At 35.9% G+C, this 23636-nt stretch overlaps 1 protein-coding gene across 6 annotated transcripts; it reads right to left on the reverse strand.

Annotated features, from left to right (window-relative positions):
* Positions 1 to 907: 907 nt before the first annotated feature.
* On the reverse strand, positions 908 to 21386 carry LOC101894203 (regulator of G-protein signaling loco). 6 transcript variants are annotated; one of them, XM_059130509.1, is made up of 6 exons: positions 21245 to 21386; positions 15426 to 16191; positions 4250 to 4999; positions 3253 to 4167; positions 1689 to 1908; positions 909 to 1621 (listed from the first exon to the last, which is right to left on the reverse strand). In XM_059130509.1, the coding sequence occupies exons 2-6, from the start codon at positions 15789 to 15791 to the stop codon at positions 1176 to 1178; spliced, it is 2697 nt and encodes an 898-aa protein (XP_058986492.1). In that variant the 5' UTR covers positions 15792 to 16191; positions 21245 to 21386; the 3' UTR covers positions 909 to 1175. The 6 variants fall into 6 exon arrangements, with proteins under 6 accessions (XP_011291401.3, XP_058986492.1, XP_058986495.1 ...); XM_011293099.3 differs by lacking the exon at positions 21245 to 21386 and having other exon boundaries at positions 908 to 1621; XM_059130512.1 differs by lacking the exons at positions 15426 to 16191; positions 21245 to 21386 and adding an exon at positions 9811 to 9960 and having other exon boundaries at positions 912 to 1621.
* Between the last annotated feature and the right edge of the window lie 2250 nt (positions 21387 to 23636).

A 23636-nucleotide genomic window follows, 5' to 3' on the forward strand; every position in this document is an offset into this window, starting at 1 on the left:
TTTTCAATTTTCTGACTAAACTGGGTAATAGCTTTAATGAACAAGCCGCAATCTACGTGTCTTCCAATCATTCATTGGCTTTGAAAATATTTGGTTTTCATTTTTCAAAACAATAAATACATATACAAAATTAGCAGAAGTCGGGCACACTTAGAAAAAAATTGTAGTAAGCTGGTAGCTCTACCTTACCTGACCTCTTTGGCAAGTAAACACGATCATTTTGTTTGTTTACAAACTGCTGGACAACGAATGTTTTCTCATCGGAGAAAACCAAATTCGCCAGTTCACCACTTTCGGCCAAGCGAACCAACAATTTCGCTCTTTTGAGTTTGAGTTTATTTTCTTTCAGTTGCGGTGTAGGTTCTTGCACTTTTTGGAATTTCAATGGTTTTACACCGAGCTCATTTTTCAGTATTTGCCGAATGGAATATTCCGATATGTTCAGCTCGCGAGCCATTTTTCGGCCACTGCGACGCGGGTTTCAATCAAGTCGCTTTTCTTACTTTTCGAACCATTTCTGCTGATGTTGCTGTTTTCTTCCGTCCATTGTCTTGACGTCGGGCTACGCTACCAGTATCACGGTAACGAGCGATGGTACGAGACACAAAAGATAAAAATTAAATGCTGGAGTGCTCTAACGATAGCCACTTGTGGTTTTCCAGCCAAATATAAAGAAATCACACAATCACGCTTGAATTCCATCACGAACAACTTTTTTCTGGAAAATTCTCACCAAAATGCTTTTGTATGCTTGTAAACAATATAATGAGCTGTCACTGGAATAATTTTAACAGACATCGGACGAGTGGCTTAGAAATGACAGCAGTCTGAATTTGGTTGCAATTTTTTCATCTCACCCTGTAGATTCCGCACCGGATTTAAAAATAAAATTAAATAGCATTTACACGGTTTTGTATTTGTAGATTTTATTTGTTAAAAAATGTATAACTCTCTAAAGTTTTAGGAAATTTTTTATATCATTGAATTGATGATGCATTTTAAAATTAGTAACAAAACTTGACTAAATAAATATATACAGAAATATATATAAAATCGTATAATGTTGTTTTTTAATAAAATACAAACATAAACTTAAAAAAAGAAATAATAATAAACAAACATAATATGGATGCATACGATCAGTATATGTGTATCTATGCATGTGTGTCTTAGGATTAATCTGAGTTATTAGCACCCCAATTTGAGGGTTTTGTTGGTAAAACCTTTGGTTTTGGTGGTAAAGGTGGGGGTCCTTTACAAGCTGCACTACTAGTTTCATTAGCATCGGAATGATTTGAAGATCCCTCCCCATCGTCGGCGGCATTGCTCAGCAGGGAGTTACGTTTTAACGGCATACTCTTTTTTGCTGTCAAATGGGATGGTTTTTCCACCGGCAGTGGGGGAGGGGAAGTGGGTAGTTCGATTGTTTGAGATATAATTGGATTGATGGTCTTATTCACAGGACTTAAATTGGAACGTATTTGGCGTAATGTTAAAGCTGTTTCGTTTTGATTCTCCTTATTGTTGCGCGTATGATCCAAAGGCAACAGATTAGTGATCTGAGCAGTGCTCATCATGGGTTGACTATCAAAACGGGATTTAAGGCTTATCAGTAATTCATCTGTAATGGTGGTGAATATTGGAATTAGTTTTTTTTGTTTTAATTTAAGTTTATGTCACCTGTTTACCTTGCTTCTCGGCCACTCTTTCAGTCACTTGCAGTTTTGCACCCGCTTTTAGTTTGGCTATAATTGGTTTATTCAATTCACTTGCAGTACTTTGTACTTCACTGGAATGTTGCCGCATGAGTATGGGAATTTTTCCTCTAGATCTGAAATTGAACGATCCAGCCTTTTTGCCATTCAAAGTGTCAAAAAATAGAGATGTTTCGGAACCGCTTTCGTTGGACTAAAAAAACAAAAGAAAAAAATTATTAAAAAATTGTTTGCTATCGCTACATTTGTTATAGGCAAATTATCTACAGGTTGTGATTTCGAAGAATTTTGCATGGACACAATTTGTCGAAAATATTTCCACTGACGATTTCAACGAATTTCATCACAAAAAAATGTTAACGATACATTTCTCACAAAATAGTTTAAAAAATGTTCGACTCATTGTCCATATTAAATTCGATTTATCGACCCATTTTCTATAGAAAATTCGAGTTATCGACAAAATTGCTATAGAAAATTCGAGTTATCGGCAACAATTTTCTATAAAAAATCTGTCGATAACAACGATTTTCTATAGAAAATTGTTATCGACAAATTTTCTGTAGGAAAATTCGAGTTATCGACAAATTTCCTATAGGAAAATTCGAGTTATCGACAAATTTTCTATAGGAAAATTCGAGTTATCGACAAATTTTCTATGGGAAAATTCGAGTTATCGACAAATTTTCTATAGGAAAATTCGAGTTATCGACAAATTTTCTATAGGAAAATTCGAGTTATCGACAAATTTTCTATAGGAAAATTCGAGTTATCGACAAATTTGCTATAGGAAAATTCGAGTTATCGACAAATTTGCTTTAGGAAAATTCGAGTTATCGACAAATTTGCTATAGGAAAATTCGAGTTATCGACAAATTTGCTATATGAAAATTCGAGTTATCGACAAATTTTCTATAGGAAAATTCGAGTTATCGGAGATTTTTCTATAGAACATTCGAGTTATCGACAAAATTGCTATAGAAAATTTTAGTTATCGACAGATTTTTTATAGAAAATTGTTATCGACAGATTTTCTATAGAAAATTGTTGTTATCGACAGATTTTCTATAGAAAATTGTTGTTATCGACAGATTTTCTATAGAAAATTGTTGTTATCGACAGATTTTCTATAGAAAATTGTTGTTATCGACATATTTTCTATAAAAAATTGTTGTTATCGACAGATTTTCTACATAAAATTGTTGTTATCGACAGATTTTCTATAGAAATTTATTGTTATCGACAGATTTTCTATAAAAATTATTGTTATTGACAGATTTTCTAGAAAAAATATTGTTATCGACAAATTTTCTAGATAAAATTAGTGTTATCGACAAATTTTCTAGAGAAAATTTATCTTATCGCCAAATTTCTATAGAGAATTTACGAAAACGACAAATTTTCTATAAATTTGTTATTGACAATTTTTCGAAAGATGTTTATCGATAACAATTCCAAAACAGAGAGTTGTTATCGATATATTTTTAATATGAAAACATAAACTTCAAACACCAAGGATTCTAATTAATAAACTCACCTTCAATTCGCCCAACTCTCTCGGATGATTCGATGACATCTTCTCCTTGGAACTTAAAACATTCAGATTATTCTCGGAACTACTAATACAGTTGCTTTTAGCACTGCGTGCTATAAATTCGTTAGCCAGTTCTTTTGATTTCAAATAGTTTAAGGATATATTATCATTTTGATAATCAGCACCGTTTTTGGGAGACGGCGAGCTGATGGAATTCGTCTCCTTTAGGACGACATGCAGACGTTGACCATCAACTTTCGTTACCGATTGCATAAGATCCAGACTCTCCATTGTGTCACGCAGTAAAATATCCACTGCTGCCATGTCGTAGTGGTATTTTTGTAAAATTGACGAGATTATTTCGTGCAGTTGTTTCTTTGGTTTACTCTTGACCGATATGACTTTGGGATCGGGCAGATAGAGCTTGAAGGTTATCGTTTGTTCGACTTCCACATCTTCGCCGGCCATTACTTGTGAGCTGGCCTGCAGATCAATGGCGGTGTTTTGGGATTTGAGTTGGACCTCGTAGAGGCGATAGTGTAGACCACGTTTTTCCAGCAAACGTTCGATCAGCTGGCCCACTGTCTCGTGGGGTTTTATTTGCACAATTGTGGTGGCCTCGTCGGAGAATTTGACGCGGCACAGCAAACACGTGGCTGTATTAAGGGATTTCAGTGAGGTGGGCAAAGAGGAACGCAAGGTTTCAGCCGATTTCGATTGGGTCATTTTGGCGCCCGATGGCATGGTGAGAGTATTTAAAGCTTTGTTATCTGATCCAGCTACCTGCGAGTTGTTGTCTGTGGCATGCGATTCCGTGTCGGCATCCATGCGATCACGTGATTTACTGCGAGTCTTCCGATGCCATGGTAGCAGTATTTTACGACGACGATCTTCCGCGTTGCTGTCCGATTTTTTTAACTAGATTCGTGAAAAAAGACGAAGAGGATATCTTTGAGCATTAAGTTAGCAAACTGTAAAACTAGCCGGCATTTTTACTTACTTTTGGCGAGGCATTTTGTGAAAAATTTATCTTCAGCAGGACATCTAGGTTCTCCACACCATAGGGCAGGGGTTGATTTTTGTCCTCGGCATTTTGACAGTTCTTGTATAGATCGGAACGTATGAATCTTTGGTAGCTATCGAATTTCATCAGATGGAAAATTTGTTTTTGGGCCTTTGAGAAGAGTTCCCGGTCCGCTAACTCCAAAGCTTCGGGACTTATATTGCGGGTTTGAGAATCCAGATTTACCGGTTCGCCGCAAGTGCTGGCCAAATGTTTGTTGAAGATTTGTTTGGCCTGGGTTTGTCGCTCCGCCAGGTTCTCATTGTTGCGGTAACGTTCACAGGCTGTCCAAAAGTAAATATTCTCTGCAGAGAATTCGAGCTTAAGGAATTCAGCAAAGGTGGCCAGTCCGGCGGGATCTTCTAGCAATTGCTCAAATGAATTGGCCCATAATCCAACACGAGTTGTTTTTGTCGGCTGTGAGTTATTGGTGGTGGGGGTCATCTTTTCGGAAAATGTTCGAGCCATTGTCTGTAATTGGTGGCGTTTGACATCTTTGACAGGAACAGTACCGGCCAGAAAGACATCATCGTCGGCCGTAATCATGGAGGTGGAGGAACGAAGCTCTGGATTACAACTTTTGCTTGGACTTAGCGTATATCGATCCGAGCGTGGTGAACGCAGCGATGAATGTTCCCATACACGGCGAAAGGGTGATATACTACCGCTGCTGGGGAAAAGACGACTCTGAAAGATACAAAGGCGAGAGAGACAGAGAAAAACATTAGCGTTTTTTTCCAAACACACAAAACAAATTCATAACAATAACCTTTATACGATACACGACCACCGCTGAGGTCTTCAAACAAGACAAAACAAAAAATGTTTGCCACTGCCGGCAAATGGAAGAAGTCAATTTGAAATCACGTTTATTTTACTTTCTAACCTGTTGACAGCAAACGATCGTCTGTCTGTCTGTCCGTCCGTCCGTCTGTTTCTAAGCTATAGTATTATAAGTGACCGCATTTTCGCTGTTATTCATTAAATGTGGAACATTTGAGGCACATTTGAACTACTGCTTCAATGTTTTGCATTTTCCATTATGGCTAGTTGCCACACACACACGCACATACACACAACCATGAGCGCGAAAAAATGCATACAGGAAACAGTAATTTTCTTTCTTTTTAACTGTACATAATTTCAAACAATCTGTGAATATAATGCGTATATATGTTATTTGTTTTCCCGCAAATCACGGTGAAAATGTAAAGACTTCGGAAATGGGATTAATGGAGGAGATGTGAAACGGTTTTCAAATTCCAACCATGTTAGATTATGTCTGACTCAATTGCGTGTATTGGACAGGAGGAAGAGATATTCAGTGAGCATTTACTGTTGGGCGCCAGATTGCTAGGACTAATTTGCAGAGCCAAATTAACCATCCTTCTACACAACAACTCTCGGTCTGTTCCACAACTGCAAAAATGTAAAAAAAATTTACTTTGATAACCGATTTTCCCTTTTGAAATCGAAGAAATTGGCAAAAATAGTAGATTCTTGCTGGTTTCCAGAACGATCTCTTTGAAAATCTATTATAAGCCCTGTTTCTTTACAAAAAGCAGCAGTACAACACAAAGAAGAGCCTTGTTTACACAGTACAACTTCTACCAGTTTAAAAATTAAAGAAACAAAGCCATTTTTTATAAAGGTGAGAATACATAAAACGCTTTTTGAGCGGCTTAAGTCGTCGGCTGGCTTCTTCGGAAATGAACAAAGGAGCGTAGGGTCAAATTCGAACTAAGTCAACCTGAAATTCCTTAGTTCCTCTACGAAGAAACCAGCCAATGACTTAAGCCACTCAAAAAAACGTTTTATCTATTCTCACCTTAAGGGGTTTCACTGGACATTTCTATTTGGGCGCCAATTTGTACGTTAGAAAATAAGAGTTATCGAAAAATTTTCTGGAGAAATTTCGTGTTATCAAAAAAATTTCTGGAGAAAATTTGTGTTATCGACAAATTTTCTATAGAAGATTCGAGTTATCGACAAATTTTCTATAGAAGATTTGAGTTATCGACAAATTTTCTATAGAAGATTTGAGTTATCGACAAATTTTCTATAGAAAATTTGAGTTATTGACAAATTTTCTATAGAAGATTTGAGTTATCGACAAATTTTCTATAGAAGATTTGAGTTATCGACAAATTTTCTATAGAAGATTTGAGTTACCGACAAATTTTCTATAGAAGATTTGAGTTATCGACAAATTTTCTATAGAAGATTTGAGTTATCGACAAATTTTCTATAGAAGATTTGAGTTATCGACAAATTTTCTATAGAAGATTTGAGTTATCGCCAAATTTTCTATAGAAAATTCGAGTTATCGACAAACTGTCTATAGAAAATAGGTTTTATCGACAAATTTTCTGTAGAAATTAGATAAATTTTGTGTAGAAAATTAGAGTTATCGATTAATTTTCTAGATTTTCTAGTGTTATCCACAACTTTTCTAGACAAAATTAGCGTTATCGACAAATTTTCTATGGGAAAATTCGAGTTATCAACAAATTTTCTATAGGAAAATTCGAGTTATCGACAAATTTTCTATAGGAAAATTTGAGTTATGACAAATTTTCTATAGGAAAATTCGAGTTATCGACAAATTTTCTATAGAAAATTCGAGTTATCGACAAATATTCTATAGAAAATTCGAGTTATCGACAAGTTTTCTATAGAAAATTCGAGTTATCGACAAGTTTTCTATAGAAAATTCGAGTTATCGACAAATTTTCTAGAGAAATTTCGTGTTATCAAAAAAATTTCTATAGAAAATTTGTGTTATCGACAAATTTTACAGAGAAAATTTGAGTTTTCGACAAATTTTCTATAGAAAATTCTAGTTATCGATTAATTTTCTAGAGAAAATTATTTTTATCGATTAATTTTCTAGAGAAAATTATTTTTATCGATTAATTTTCTAGAGAAAATTAGTTTTATCGATTAATTTTCTAGAGAAAATTAGTTTTATCGACAAATTCTCTTGAGAAAATTGGTTTTATCGACAAATTTTCTATGGGAAAATTCGAGTTATCGACAAATTTTCTATAGGAAAATTCGAGTTATCAACAAATTTCTATACGAAAATTCGATTTATCGACAAATTTTTTTACTCCACAGAGAGAAAAAGGATAACCCGATTTTGCTCCAACTTACAAATCCTAGTCAAGTACCTCCGCCCCAAAAGATCAAAATTTTGAATAATTATAACTCTTATAGAATGTGATATAAGTGTCCGATTATCTAATTACACATCACAATATTCTTATTAACCCAAGGTCTGGTGTGACGATGATGGATATCGCTCCACTTCTTCTGGTACTTCCCCCATAAAGGGTCAAAAATTTAAATATTTATGAAGCCCATAAAACGCGATTCCATTTAGACTTGGTACGTTTCAATATTTCTATTAAAACTAGGTCTGTTATAAATGTGGTACAGATCGGACCATTCCTTCTGGTCCTCCCCCACAGGTGTTCACGATTTTGAAAAACAAAACTCTTGAAGAAATCGAAATAAGCATCCAATCCTCTTCAAAGTTCACACATACAAACATTTTTGCTAACACAAGATCTGCTGTGAAGATGGGATATATAGGTCCACTCCTTCTGGTACCTCTACCACATAGGGTTAAAGATTTTGAAAAACAAATCGCCTACATAGTCGCAACATTTATATCACATTTATTTAGGTCCAATACGAAATGGACAATATTGGCCCATTCTTTCGGAACCTACTACATAGAGGGTCCATAATTTGAATAATCATAACAGAATTCAATATATATTTAAATAATCTTATATTGGCTGAGGGTATACATGTGTCGGCAAAATCGACTGATACTTTTTAACTTGTTTTACCATTAAATAATAATGAATTCAATGAGCTCCCCCCGCTTGCACTCTCTTTCGTTGTTCCATATTTTTATAACAACTCTTTAATGGGCAACATTCTTCTTTCCCATTTTCCACTGTATCTTTTATATATATCTATGATTGCACATCCTTCAGCCCCACCAACACCTTTGTATTAAGCCATTAAATATATTTACACAATCAACAAATTTGTTCAATTCAATTAAAGGTAGACACAATTTGATGTGTTGCCAAGTGGCTTTACATCATTCAAATGCAAACATCCTGTGGGAACATTGCATAATCTCTCCTTTGGGTGAGAGTTTGTAGAGAGAGAGAGTACGTTTAACATAATTTCCGTTTCCTTTGTTTGTTTTTCTCTTTCTCAGTAAAACCGGTGTAAATTGGAGTGCCAATTTAAAAACAAACCTTAAATTCCCTTAGCATTTCCGTTTCCTTGTCTGTTGCGTTGCGTTTTGTTGGGCAGGGTTGACAAGCCTTGATAAGATAGCATTTGTATGAAACTAATTCCCAGGAATATTTTTAATTGATTAATAACAGATCACTTGGTGGCATACCAAAGGTATTACGCACCCTCAAACACACACGGACAGTGAGAGGGATATGAATTGCAAGCCACGAAAAATGAAACTAATTATCGCAACTACTAATTGCCAATGTTTGAAAGAAACTAATGCCTATTTTTTTTGGACACAGACTATCGTTGTGTCCAGTATTGCAAAAAAAAGTGAAAAGTCAAAACGTGATCAATTGATCGATATTATTTTGACAGTCACAATACTAAAAATTTCTTCTATTAGAAATTAAAATGTATTAATCAAGTCATAGATAATAATGATGGTTGATGACGACGACGGTGGTGGTCTTACATTTTTATTGTTATTATTACTTGCTGTTGTTGTCGCCTTTGTTGTTATATTCCAAGAGTTGTTACTGTGTTGTGAATGAAGGTGAACTTTGATTATGATTTGTAATAGTCTTTTTTTTGAATAATTTCTTCAATTGATTTTTTTATTTATGATTTTTTGCCACTTTTCACATTTTTTTATTTTTGACATTTGGGCATTGAGACAATTTTTGTGTCGTCTGTTGTTGTTGTTTTTTTTTGGTTGTCATTGCCTGACTTATTTGTTTGATTGCGAAATTTCTTTTTTAATTCGTTAGCGCACCGACGACTGCCACAATAGTATCTTCACTTGCCGACGCCATATTAGTAATATCACCAAACTTCAACGCTCACAATACAACTGAAAATGTTTTTTTTTTCGCAAAAGTCAAGAAAGAAAAATAGATTTTTTTGTTGTTCGTTTGTCAGTCGAACGGTCGGTCGGTAGGCCGGTCGGTTGGTTGTCGTTTCATATACGCCACATCTTTCATTCATACGCCCTGCCCTGAGATACCCCCCCCATCTGTATCGGTCGGTCGGACGGTCACTACGTATTGCCGGGCGGTGGGGCATGCATATGCGTCCATTATACTTACGCTGGTATTTGTTTGGTATTTACGACAGACAAACAACAACTACGACGGCGACAACGTCCGCAGCAATGATGAACAACAACAACAACGAACAGCAGTAACAACAATTCATTGTGTATTCTCCACAAGCCATCATCTACTTACTATCCATCCATCGATTCACCAGGGCACCACGACACCACCATTACTACCACCACTACCAACAATCGCCGACCGCCACAGCAGGCAGTTGTTATTCTGATGAGTTGTAGTGACGGTGGAAAGTGAAGTGTGTGTACTTTAATTGACCGACCCACCAGCCGAACAAACACACAGCGAGCGGTTAGAGAAAGAGAAGAAAATGCTAGGTTTTCACATTAATTTGATGGGATCGAGGAGTTGCCATCCGAGGCATCTTTTCGGGATTGTGGGAGGGACATGCTGATGGACAAAATATCCTCAAGAAACAACATTTATATGTTGCAAGCATTTCCAACCACTGAGAAAATAGTTTACCCAAAATAGGGAGAACAAGTTAAGTTCGGCCCGGCCGAACTTTGAATACCCTCCACAATTTGCAACGAATTTGGAAATTTTCAAAAAATAAAATGCGTTAAAAATGCTGTTAAAATCTTAAAAATACCGAATATAGCCGTCATATTGGGGTCTCTACGATGTGAACCTACATAGGCTTTGTTTGTCATAAGCCATTACCATATTCAAATTCGAAACTTGAAATAAACGTTGAATAATGTAGCTGAAATCATCAAAATACCATATATAGGGAGGTATCGTTATATCGGACCTATACGAAGACCTAGACCTGCATAGACAATTTTCTGGTAATTTGAAACTACCCCGGTGAATAATGACGCTAAAATCATCAAAACACCGAACATTGAGAGGTACGGTTATATGGGGGCTGTATGAAGACGTGGACCTGCACAGACAATTTTCTGTCACAGGATGTAGTATCCATTACGAACTTCAAAAACTAAATTTGAAACAATTCCGGTGAATAATGAAGCTAAAATCATTAAAATACCGAATATTGGGAGATACTGTTATATGGAGGCTATACGAAGACGTGGACCTGTACAGACAATTTTCTGTCGTAGGCGGTAGTATCTATTTTGAACTTCAAATACCAAATTTGAAACACTTCCGGTGAATAATGTCACCAAAATCATCAAAATACCGAATATCCGGAGGTACCGTTATATGGGGGCTATACGAAGACGTTTACCTGTACAGACAATTTTCTGTCACAGGCTGTAGCTCCCATTATGAACTCTAAATACGTAATTTGAAACTACGCCGGTGAATAATAACGCTAAAACCATCAAAACACCGAATATCGGGAGGTACGGTTATATGGGGGCTATATGAAGACGTGGACCTGCATAGACAATTTTCTGTCACAGGCTGTAGTATCCATTTAAAACTTCAAATACCAAATTTAAAACAATTCCGGCGAATAATGTCGCTAAAATAATCAAAACACCGAATATTGAGAGGTACGGTTATATGGGGGCTATATGAAGACGTGGGCCTGCACAGACAATTTTCTGTCACAGCCTGTAGTATCCATTACGAACTTCAAAAACCAAATTTGAAACAATTCCGGTGAATAATGAAGCTAAAATCATTAAAATACCGAATATTGGGAGATACTGTTATATGGAGGCTATACGAAGACGTGGACCTGTACAGACAATTTTCTGTCGTAGGCGGTAGTATCTATTTTGAACTTCAAATACCAAATATGGGGGCTATATGAAAACATGCACCGAACTTAACCTCCCTTCTGGAAAAACACACGTGTGTGCAAAATTTTAGCCTATATCTCAATTCGATCGAAAGACAGCGTGATTACAACTGACAGCCATACAGACTGACAGACATGGCTAAGTCGACTTAGAATTTTACGCTGATCCAGAAGATGTATACTTTGTTACAAACGAAATGACAAAGTTAAGTTGAGAGTACAAAAAACTCTTTTTTGAATGGCTAGCTTCTTCGGAAAAGAATAGGGGAACGAAGGGCCTAAATCGAATTAAGTCAACCTAAAACTCTTTTGTTTCTCTACGAAGAAGCCAGTCGATGACATAAACCAGTCAGAAAAGCTTTTATGTACTCTCACCTTTGATATGTTCTCCATAGAATGGTGGAGGGTATAAAAACACCCATATTCTGAATCAGGACTTATTATAATATCTTATACGCCAAAGAGTGTTCAGCGCCATGAATCGGGTTTAAAAACTCTTTATTAGTCCCAATTGTGCCATTGCGCTTTTAATCACTTAAAAAAGTCCCTATTTGAAGGAGAATTTTCTCCAAACTTAGATATCTAGTTGGGCCTTTAAAATATTCCACCTAAAAGCTTGGATATTAACTCTTTCTAAACTTATTTTCATACAGCGAAGAGGTAACTTATTCATTAAAAAAATAATAAATCCATTAAAAGAAACTCCCACAAGATCAACCCAATCCAAAAGCAATATGGCAACCCACCATTAATCAATGAGAGTAATTACAACTGAATGGGAGAAACACAAGAAGAGTAAGAATGTCTGTCGGCCTGTGGGAAAGAGTACACAAATTAACTATGATGTATGCATGCATAGTAAATGATGACAATGGCATTCTAGTTGGATTCGTTCGTGTATGTTTGTCAGGCAGGCAGACAAGCAAGCTGGCTCACAGACCGACAGACAGCCAGTAAATATGTAAGTTATGCGGCATGTTGGTATGTCGGTATGAATACATATATATTTTGTGCGAGCCCCATTTAAGTCTCAGATCATCATCGTGAAGATCTCTATTTGGGGTTTACAGATTATTTCTATGTACATATGTGTGTGTGTGTCTGTTTGTGTGCGCAACATGAGTGTTTGATTGACATATTATTAGTAGTAAATATGTAAGTAAGTATTCTCAGTATATACATATATACCCGTATTGCACATAACTTCATTCATTTGTATAGACACAGATGAACGTTGAAGTGACAGTGGAACAAAGAGAAAACAAAACCGTATAGAATTTCATTTTGTTTTTCATTGCTTGTTGTTGTTGCTGATAAGATAAAGCTTTAAAAATATACCCGTGCGAATGTATGTATAGTATAAGATATGAATGTTTGTTTTTATTTTCAGATGCAATGAAGGCGATTTAATTGGTTTTGTTATTATTGCTGCTGCTGTTGTTGTTGTTGTGTTTTCTCCCAGGCAGATATTGTTTTAGGAGGAAGAAAAGATAACACAGGGCGATAGAAATCTTGTTTTTCAGATTGAGGAGAGAGTAATTAAAAGATATCAAAATAAAAGTTTGTGAAGGAAAAAATATGAAGAAATCCGGAAAGATGTTAAAATTGAATTATGACCGGTACCGGGTGTTTTCATACTGAAGATGATGCAAGTCCATTGGGGGTATGAAGTTGTCTGTTATGTTTTGGAAACTTGTTATCAGAAATAAGGTAAAACATTGTTGGCAAATACAAGTTGAAATTGGTGAGGAGCTATGAATGGCGTTGCCCCTATCTCGCGAAGCTTGCCGCATACTTCCACGCGAGGAATATGAAAATATCCGCCACGAAATCAACGGCCACACTCTATACCACATGGTCTGCCGAAGAACGCAGATGAATGTGCAGTTTGAGGGAAATATAATACAGACAAGGAACCATCCCAAGATCCTACGGATCACATTCGATAGCATGTTCGAGTCGACCGTGCAAGCAACAGAAGAGCTTCAGAAGGTCTTCTCTTCATAGAAGAGCTTCAGAAGGTCTTTTCTACATAGAAGAGCTTCAGAAAGTCTTCTCTACATAGAAGAGCTTCAGAAGGTCTTCTCTACATAGAAGAGCTTCAGAAGGTCTTCTCTACATAGAAGAGCTACAGAAGGTCTTCTCTACATAGAAGAGCTTCAGACGGTCTTCTCTTCATAGAAGAGCTTCAGACGGTCTTCTCTTCATAGAAGAGCTTCAGACGGTCTTCTCTTCATAGAAGAGCTTCAGACGGTCTTCTCTTCATAGAAGAGCTTCAGACGGTCTTCTCTTCATAGAAGAGCTTCAGACGGTCTTCTCTTCATAGAAGAGCTTCAGACGGTCTTCTCTTCATAGAAGAGCTTCAGACGGTCTTCTCTTCATAGAAGAGCTTCAGACGGTCTTCTCTTCATAGAAGAGCTTCAGACGGTCTTCTCTTCATAGAAGAGCTTCAGACGGTCTTCTCTTCATAGAAGAGCTTCAGACGGTCTTCTCTTCATAGAAGAGCTTCAGACGGTCTTCTCTTCATAGAAGAGCTTCAGACGGTCTTCTCTTCATAGAAGAGCTTCAGACGGTCTTCTCTTCATAGAAGAGCTTCAGACGGTCTTCTCTTCATAGAAGAGCTTCAGACGGTCTTCTCTTCATAGAAGAGCTTCAGACGGTCTTCTCTTCATAGAAGAGCTTCAGACGGTCTTCTCTTCATAGAAGAGCTTCAGACGGTCTTCTCTTCATAGAAGAGCTTCAGACGGTCTTCTCTTCATAGAAGAGCTTCAGACGGTCTTCTCTTCATAGAAGAGCTTCAGACGGTCTTCTCTTCATAGAAGAGCTTCTGACGGTCTTCTCTTCATAGAAGAGCTTCAGACGGTCTTCTCTTCATAGAAGAGCTTCAGACGGTCTTCTCTTCATAGAAGAGCTTCAGACGGTCTTCTCTTCATAGAAGAGCTTCAGACGGTCTTCTCTTCATAGAAGAGCTTCAGACGGTCTTCTCTTCATAGAAGAGCTTCAGACGGTCTTCTCTTCATAGAAGAGCTTCAGACGGTCTTCGCATCATAGAAGAGCTTCAGACGGTCTTCGCATCATAGAAGAGCTTCAGACGGTCTTCTCTTCATAGAAGAGCTTCAGACGGTCTTCTCTTCATAGAAGAGCTTCAGACGGTCTTCTCTTTATAGAAGAGCTTCAGACGGTCTTCTCTTCATAGAAGAGCTTCAGAAGGTTTGCTCTTCATAGAAGAGCTTCAGCACTTGGGGTGCGGACAAGGAACCCTTGTTGACCTCTTATGACACAATATGTGGGTCTGTGGTCAGCTATGTGGCTCCTGTCTGGTCTGCGAATACTAGTGCTACGCTGTGGAAGCATAATTGCACCGCCACACCTACCCAACTCACTCCAGAAGATCTATGGTTACAGCCCATTAAGGTAGCCGAATGTTTAAACCTGGAGCTCGAACCAGATTAGCAGAACCCAAACATCTGCATGTATTGTACGTCTTATTCGGACAAATTTGCATTTTTTCAGTATTTCAATTGGGCGCCATATTTTTTTTTAATTTTTTTTGTTGACAGCTATCATGGCAAAAATAGTAGATTTCAAAAAGAAATTAATAAAAAAATACGAAAAAAGCCTGAACCACGTTTCCTTTCTTTCTAGAAAATCTATGAAATGTCTTTACATTGTGCTTCCACTGCCTTTAAAGATCTCTCATTAAAGGCAGGTTGTACGTTCGAATGGACTTTTAGGCCGTGGGTCTTAAGTTGGTCGCCAGGATGATGTTCGACATCCTGGAAATAATAGAAAGTTTTTTTCTTATTTTTGCTAAGAAAGATAACTGTAACCATTCTAGATTTTATGTTGGGCGCCACCATCTTTTATTTTTAATTATCTATCATTTTGACCATGACGACGAGGTGGACAATTTCAAAATGAAAAACAAATATTTAAACCCAAATCTTGATTTTTTTTTAAATTATATTTTTAAACTAAATAAATTAAAAAAAAAATAAAAAACTCTACTTACCGACAGTGAGCTCCTTTCATTTTTATTTGTTGTATCCTCCAGGATCTTCTTTTTCGCCTTGACATTTGTACGCGGATCAGCCAAACAGGAATCGGCACTGACACTTATGGAACGCTGCAATGGTGTGATTTTGGCACGTTTCACACGAAATGAACACCGCAAAAATCTGGCCAAATCATTGCCTGCATTGTTGTTGTCTGATTTTGTTGGAGTTATTTTAAAGCTAGGCACCAAAGGCGGTTGTAACTCCATGGATGATGTGGTGGAATCACATGAAGTGTTAAGGTGTGCCGTCATCAGCTCAATACCCTCTTCGCTGGGTTCTTCGTGAGGGCATTCACAAGAGGTTAACGATTTACAACCCATATTTGTAAATAATGGAGAATTTGGGCGACTGGAATTTTCACTGCAATTGTGTGGAAAATACGGGAAATCACACTCCTCCTCTGAGGGCCATAGATTTTTAATGTGATTTCTTAAAATGGGTGTCGGCGGTGAGCCTATTTGGCTTTTTGAACCCGAAATATTACCGGAAATGATGAGGTCGTCTGTCACAAAACTTATGTTGTTATATTCTGGAAAATGTGTTGACTTTTTCGGCGTTGATTTATTACTCCTGTCATAGATTTGTAGAGCTTCAAATTCTTCCACAAATCTTATCAAAGCTTCACGTTCACTCGCAGTAATAACCTGTTGATTCCTTAAGTCTCCACTGGCAGTCACTGTTGTCGGTATATATTTCACCTCAAAACTCGATTCAAAATTACTGGAATCATTGAGATGGGCAATAGATGGATGAAACGGATTTAGCAACATTTTTCTTGTTGTTTATTTGTTACGACTTGATGGGTTTTTATATAAATGCGGTATGAATTTTTATAATGATATGATGTGATTGATATCTATGGGTTTGTGGTAGTGAACTAGAAAACAAAAGAATGATAATAATGATATTATTAGTTATGTATGAGTAATTATGACAATGAGACATTTTAGTAAAATGTTGTTGAATTCCAAAAAAAAAAAATAATAATAATACTAATAATTAAATAAATATTTCAAAATGTGTTTTTAGTCAAAAAATGCACCATTGAAATTATTGTATTTGGGCGCCAGAACGCCTACTATGCTAAAAAAGCCAGTAGGTTATCATTCGTTTTAAAAGAAGTTTTAAAATGTAGATAAAGACAATACAATACTTGGCGAGACATAAAATGCACCTGGGAAAGTGGTAACTCATTTTGCCAAATTCGATTTATAAACCCCTATATGAATGAAATGGTAAAGACTGGACAAAATGCATAATGGAAAAGTAGTTAATGTGAAAAATATATAGAGGCGCTGCTCACAACAGTGACATGTTAGCATAAAAATTTTATTTACAGATCAATTTTAAGAATAAAATTTTCTGTAAACCAAAAATTTTGAACTAAAAATTGCATTTCACTGACGTTTGAATATTGCATTTGCTGTTAAAACAACTTAACATTGGTGATTATGTTGTTATGATATCGTAACAACAGAGGTATTTACACCTGGTGACAATATTTTGACTCTGTCTTGTCCCATCTTTATACTTCTATGTCTTTGTGAAATTGGCCGCACAACGAAGTTATTCCTCACAACATAAGATCTGTTGGCTAAAATAGAAAAGACAATACAATACTTGTCAATTACTTTATTTTTATTTATCGACATTTTTCCGATTTCCCATAGGTCCGAATTTCGAGACTAAAGTTAAATTAATGATAATATCAGTTAGAGCACGTTTAGACTACTAAATTCAGTCGATTTCAAATGTTAATTCCATAGCGTATACGTCACGGAAATTGTATTCATAAATCTTGTGAATATTATTTGACGTATACTCCATTGAATTGTCATTTGAGATCAGGGGGATTTTTTAAATCTAAACGTACTTTTGAATAGAGAGGAATTCCAAATAAGATATAAAATGTGCCATATGAAAATGGTAACTCATTTTTCCAAATTCGATTTATAAATCCCTATATGGATGAAGTTGGCTGCACAATGTTCACATTATTCCTCACAACATAAGATCTGTTGGATAAAACAGAAAAGACAATACAATTCCCATAGGTCCGAATTTCGAGGCTAAAGTTAAATTAAAGATAATATCAGTTAGAGCACGTTTAGACTACTGAATCCAGACGATTTCAAATGCCAAATTCATTGCGTATGACGTATAAATCCAGTGGATATTATTTGATATATACTTTATGGAATTGACATTTTTTAAATCTAAACGTAATTTTGACAGGAGAGATAGTCCAAACATGAAATTAAATGTGCCATAGAAAAATGGTAAATCATTATGTCAAATTCGATTTATGAATCCCTATATGAATGAAGTTGGCGGCACAATGTTCTCATTGTTCTTCACAACTTAAGATCTGTTTGGGTACTTTTTCTGCAGACATTATCCAGCAACTTCTTTATAAAAGAGAGTAATGGGTGAGATAAAAAAACTGCAACAAAGTCAAACGCTATAATTTTTTTTTTAAATTTTATTGAATGAAAGCAAAAAATGTCGGAAATAGCATAAAATTTTCGAAATCTAAAGATTTATTTGAATTGGTCACCTTTGGCATGAATTATGGCCTTGAGAAGGCCAATGAAACCGTCACACGCTGCCCGAATGTTGCTCTACGGTATTTTGGGCCCAATTCCCGGCGAAGCGCTTGCTTGAGGTGATCGACACTTTGGTATTTTTTAGTGCCAACCTTGCTTTCAAAAATACTCCAGACACAATAGTCCAACGGATTGGTATGTGCAGATTTTGGTGGATATTGTGCGCTGGAAATGAAGCGAGGAACCTCATTTTGTAACCATTCATAGCTGAGTGCCATGGTGCTGAGCCCTGTTGGAATGTCCAAGGTCTGCGCCCAAAGCTCATTTTACAATATTTGCCGAATGGAATATTGCGATATGTTCAGCTCACGAGCCATTTTTCGGCCACTGCAGACACGATCAAGTCGTTTGTTTACTTTTCGAACCATTTCTGCTGATATTGCTGTTTTCTTCAAGACACAAAAGATTTATTCACATTTATATGCTGGAGTGCTCTAACGATAGCCACTTGTGGTTTTCCAGCCAAATATAAAGAAATCACACTATCACGCTTGAATTCCATAACGAATAACATTTTTTCTGGAAAATTCTCACCAAAATGCTTTTGTACCCTTGTAAACAATATAATGAGCAGTCACTGGAATAATTTTAACAGCTAACGGACGAGTGGCTTAGAAATGACAGCAGTCTGAAGTTGGTTGCAGTTTTTTCATCTCTCCCTGTAGTTCTTAATAATGAAATTTGTTTGTTGTAGAAATTTCCACACCACAAATGCCATTAAAAATAATCTCAGTTCACATTGTGTTGTTTTGTTGATGACGCAAAGAAAAATGTTTGCTGTGTTTGGTACTTAAATATAAAATACATCATTTAAGTAAATCGATCTATAAATCCCTATATGAATGAAGTTAGTCGCACAATAGGTATTTCCTTTTATGGTTATTTCTAAAGGCACATGGAAAAGCCACAAAGTTTTTTTTACATTTTTAATTAACGTTTTTATTCATAGTGACGATGCTGATGCATGATGAAATTTATTGACAAGGGTTACGTGACCAATGTATCGCAAGACATTATTAATTAATAATATAAAAGGGTTTTCCCAATGTGCCGGCACATCGGAATTTTTCTATTGAATTCCATTCTAATTTTTTTTTATGATTTTCTGCTGTAACAGATGATTGTTGACCACAGATCTGTAATTGTCGCTGACGTAAAATAGGTTTGAAAATTTCCATTTTCGATTTGTTGCAGCTTATAGTGTGTGTTAGCTGTATTTTTTATTGATTTGTTGGTGCTACTCAAAACGAATCGATGAGCTTTTTTTTAATAAATAGAAACCCCATTAGGGGAGTATCCAGTTTTGGAATACATATTTAAATAACTACATAGTCTTCTCATACAAATATAACAATTTTTCAGGGTCAAAATTTGGAATATTCTTGGAGCTTATAAAACGCTAAATTAAAATCCGATTCCATTCAGACTTGGCACACATCAATATTACAATGAACACAAGATATGTTATAAAGATGGTAGAGATCGGAACATTCCTTCCGGTACCTCTCCCACAAAGGGTCAACGTTTTGAATAACAAAAACGATCATAAAATCCGTAATAAGTATTCGGTTCTCTTCAAATTATATACATCACCATATTTTTATTAACCCACGGTCTGTTGTGAAATTGGGATATATCGGTCCACTCTTTCTGGTACCTCCCCCACAAAGGGTTAAAATTTTGAGTACCCATGAAGCTCATAACAAGCTAAATTAATATTCGATTCAATATTTCTATCAACAAAATATCTGTTATAGAGATGGCATAGATCCGATCATTTCTTCTGGTACCTCCCCCACATAAGGTTCAAGATTTTTGAAAAAGAAAACGCTCAAAGAAAGCGAAAAAAGCATCCAGTTCTCTTCAAATTTCACACATACAAATATTTTTGCTAAGATGATAGATATCTGTCAAACCCTTTTGGTATTTCACCCACAAAGTGTCACAATCTGTCATAATTTGCGAAACAAGTCGACGATTCTTTACAACTTGCTTTATCTTAATTTTTCTCTTAAACAGAAATCTGATATGAATATGTAATTTATCGAAATTTATGATTTCGCATAAAATTGGATATAAATGTTCGATTTCCTTCAAACCGGCTGATACTATTTTACTTGTTATAATACAGACCATGACTAAAAGTATAGAACATCTCTTATCAATTAATCCACATTTTTGCTATTTTGTATTAAAATGCAAAAATTCCAACGATTTTCCCAAAAAATTACCAAAAAATCCCAAAATAAACAAATCAATATCCTTCCGTTATCATTACGTTACAAATACGTTATTACGTATTACCCCCAATCACCTGCCCAATTGATTTTGACATTTTCTCTAGAGTCTAGCACAGGACTCTCTGTGTGAGAGAGCACCATAGAGATGGATTGATAATAATTTTTTGGCTACAATAATAAAACATTTCTCACCAATTTATCAATATTTTTGCTTCTTTTTCATTAAAATGCAAAAATTCCAACCATTTTCTATTACTTTTCACTTGCTTCCCCACCAAGAAATCCCAAAATAAACAAATCAACCCCCTTCCGTTATCTTTACGTTACAAATACGTTACATTACCCCTAACTCCCAAATTTATATGGACATTTTCTCTTGAGTCTAGCAGACTCTGCATGTGAGAGAGAACCATAGAGAGGTAAGGGTAATTTTTTTTGGCTACAATAATGAAACATGTCTTACCAATTTATTAATGTTTTTGCCTTTTTTTCATTAAAATGCTAAAATTCCAACCATTTTCCATTAATTTTCATTTGTTTCCCACCAAAAAAACCATAAAATAAACAAAGCAACATCCTTCCGTTATCTTTACGTTACAAATACGTTACATTACTCCCTAACTCCCTAACTTGATATTGACATTTTCTCTTGAGTGTAGCGGTGAGAGAGAGCACCATAGAGAAGCATTGAACACACGATATTCTGTTGCGGTGATTTTTTTTGTACAAACATTTGATGTATTCGTTTGTTTATTTCAAAGTTTAACAATAAAAAAAAAAAGAATTAATGAATATTTAACATAAGTAATTTGGAATTCACATTAAATGAGTCATGATATATGAATGAACGAATGAATGGATGGACAGACAGAGACGTGTGAATAACAAATAAAACCAATGGACGATGACAATTCAATGGAATCTCACCTGAAACATTGGCATTTAGCTGTCGGCTAGCTGAATAGAATTGAAGACAGCAAATATGGCTTTCGTTGAATTGAAGTGCGTTTTTATGGCTGTTGAACTATGTTGTTGTCGTTGTAGATTTGAAATTGATTACAGTTACAATTATTTTATTCGGTAGGTAAGTATTTATTTACGTTGTTTCTTATGAACACACACGCACTTGTTGACACTATTGTTTTGAAATACGATTTACAGATAAGGTTGGATTTTGCCGGAGGCCAAGGGATGGGGTGGGGTGTTGTTCGATGTTCACTGGCCAAACTGATTACTGTATCAATAGCAATGTTATTCTTCGATAAGATAGTATTATGCTAACAAGACGAGGCGTTGTTGTGACCACGACAAGACGGTATAAAATAATCGCGTTTATATCTGTCAGCTCAGGGCTAATATGCGGATGTCGTATTAAATATCGAAAGGATGACCTTATCTCTTAGAATGCATACGTCAATGAAAACCACACCACAAGCAACAACAATAAATGATCTTTGGTTTTTGTAAGCTATTTTTAATTTGCAACACTTAAACACTGTCAGTAAAAAAAACAACAAAAAAAAAAAAACAATAACAACAACTAATCACTTGTGGCTTTATCGCAATGTAAGAATGGGAATAATAATAGCAAACACACACAATGTACAATAATACTTCTTTAAATATTTTATTTATCACAATGCGTTTTTTTTTTGCAGAAGAAGACGATCTCAGCAACTTTTCAAAAAAAAAAAAAGTACCCGGCGAGCGTTGCAAACACTTTAACCGTTGGAAGTTTGTTTCAAGACTGACTCAATGAAATGAATTCAGTTTTAAATGAAAAAATTCAAAACGAAAAAAAACCCCAAGCGAACATCAGAGTAAAAAAGAGCAACACGTACCCCTTACAAGCAACCACCAATTTGCACTGGCTGACTGACTAACTGGCTGGCGGGTTGGCTGGATCGTCTAATAGACATCGCAGCTGATCAATACCAAATGGCATAGACTGTTGAGCGGTGGTTGGTTCGCCTTAACTGAGTCATTCATGTGTTCACAAAACTATTAGAACACAGAGCATACCGGGCATATTCGACCCGGACGACACACAACCACACACACACGCTCATATCACATTCATACAGCAATGAATTTTTCGTTTTTGGGAATGTCAGGTGTTTTCGGTAACAACAATTGAAAACAATATGCTCATAACACGAGTCGAGTTATAATACAACAACTACTAAGGCAAGCAGCCAAGATAGCCAGCCAGGGCAGCCACAATAAATGTAAGCCACACATCTTTCTTTAGAGCAGTCGGGGGGAAAGGGGAAGAAGACAGTTGCTGTTTTGACGTTACATCGAGTGCTACATAAATTCTTCGGTTTATGAAGAAACTGAAAATAAAATGTGTGCGCGCGCATGCTCATCAACCGGAACAGGTGTACCGATCAGTTATTAACAATTAAAAATAATGGTTTCGGATGCTGATTGTAAGTCAACTGTTACGTATGAAATGTTTATTTTTTCTTTTTTCTCCTCCTGCGCAGCCATCAACTGCACAAAGGTGTTTTGGTCTAATCAGTGATATGGAAATGCATTTGCTTTTTAATGAGACACCTATGACGGAGACAGATGTCGTCATGTAATGGACCAAATGGCTGAAAGTGATAGTTATTATCATTTTACATCGTTTCGTAAGAACGTGTCATTTTAAAGAAGATGTTTTCTTAAAAAAAAACAAGTTAAAAAGTATCAGCCGGTTTGCCGAGAGATGTATATCCTCAGCCAAAGTTCGATTATTTAAATATATTCCGACTTCTGCTATGATTATTTAAATTGTTGACCCTCTATGGAGTAGCTTCCAAAGTAATGAGCCAATATTGTCCATTTCGTATCGGTCCTAAGTAAATATGATATAAATATTGCGACGTGCCTGGTTTGGACTATACCGCCTACTTCCTTCACTTTATATGAGACATTTGATAATTGAAATTGTGCGTGAGTTACCACATATAGGCGTTCGAAGTATTTCATTTGCATACTTCATCTAATACAGGTAAAAATATTGGTATGAGAAAAATTACAGCAAAATCGGACATTTATATCCAATTTCATGCGGAATTATAGATCCCAGATTTCTGGTTGAGAGAAATATTTAGTTGTAAAGAATCGCTTACTTATTTTGCAAGTTATGACATATTAAAGTATTGCAAATTGTGACCCATTGTGGGTGAGGTACCAGAAGGGGTTCGCAGATATATATATCATTTTCACAACCGATCTTGTGTTAGCAAAAATGTTTGTATATGTGAACTTTGAAGAGAGTTGAATGCTTATTTCGCTTTCTTTGAGCATTTTGTTTTTTAAAATCTTGAAC

The sequence above is a fragment of the Musca domestica genome, unplaced genomic scaffold (genome assembly GCF_030504385.1).
Source record: "Musca domestica strain aabys unplaced genomic scaffold, Musca_domestica.polishedcontigs.V.1.1 76, whole genome shotgun sequence".
In the NCBI taxonomy this organism is placed as follows: Eukaryota; Metazoa; Arthropoda; class Insecta; order Diptera; family Muscidae; genus Musca; species Musca domestica.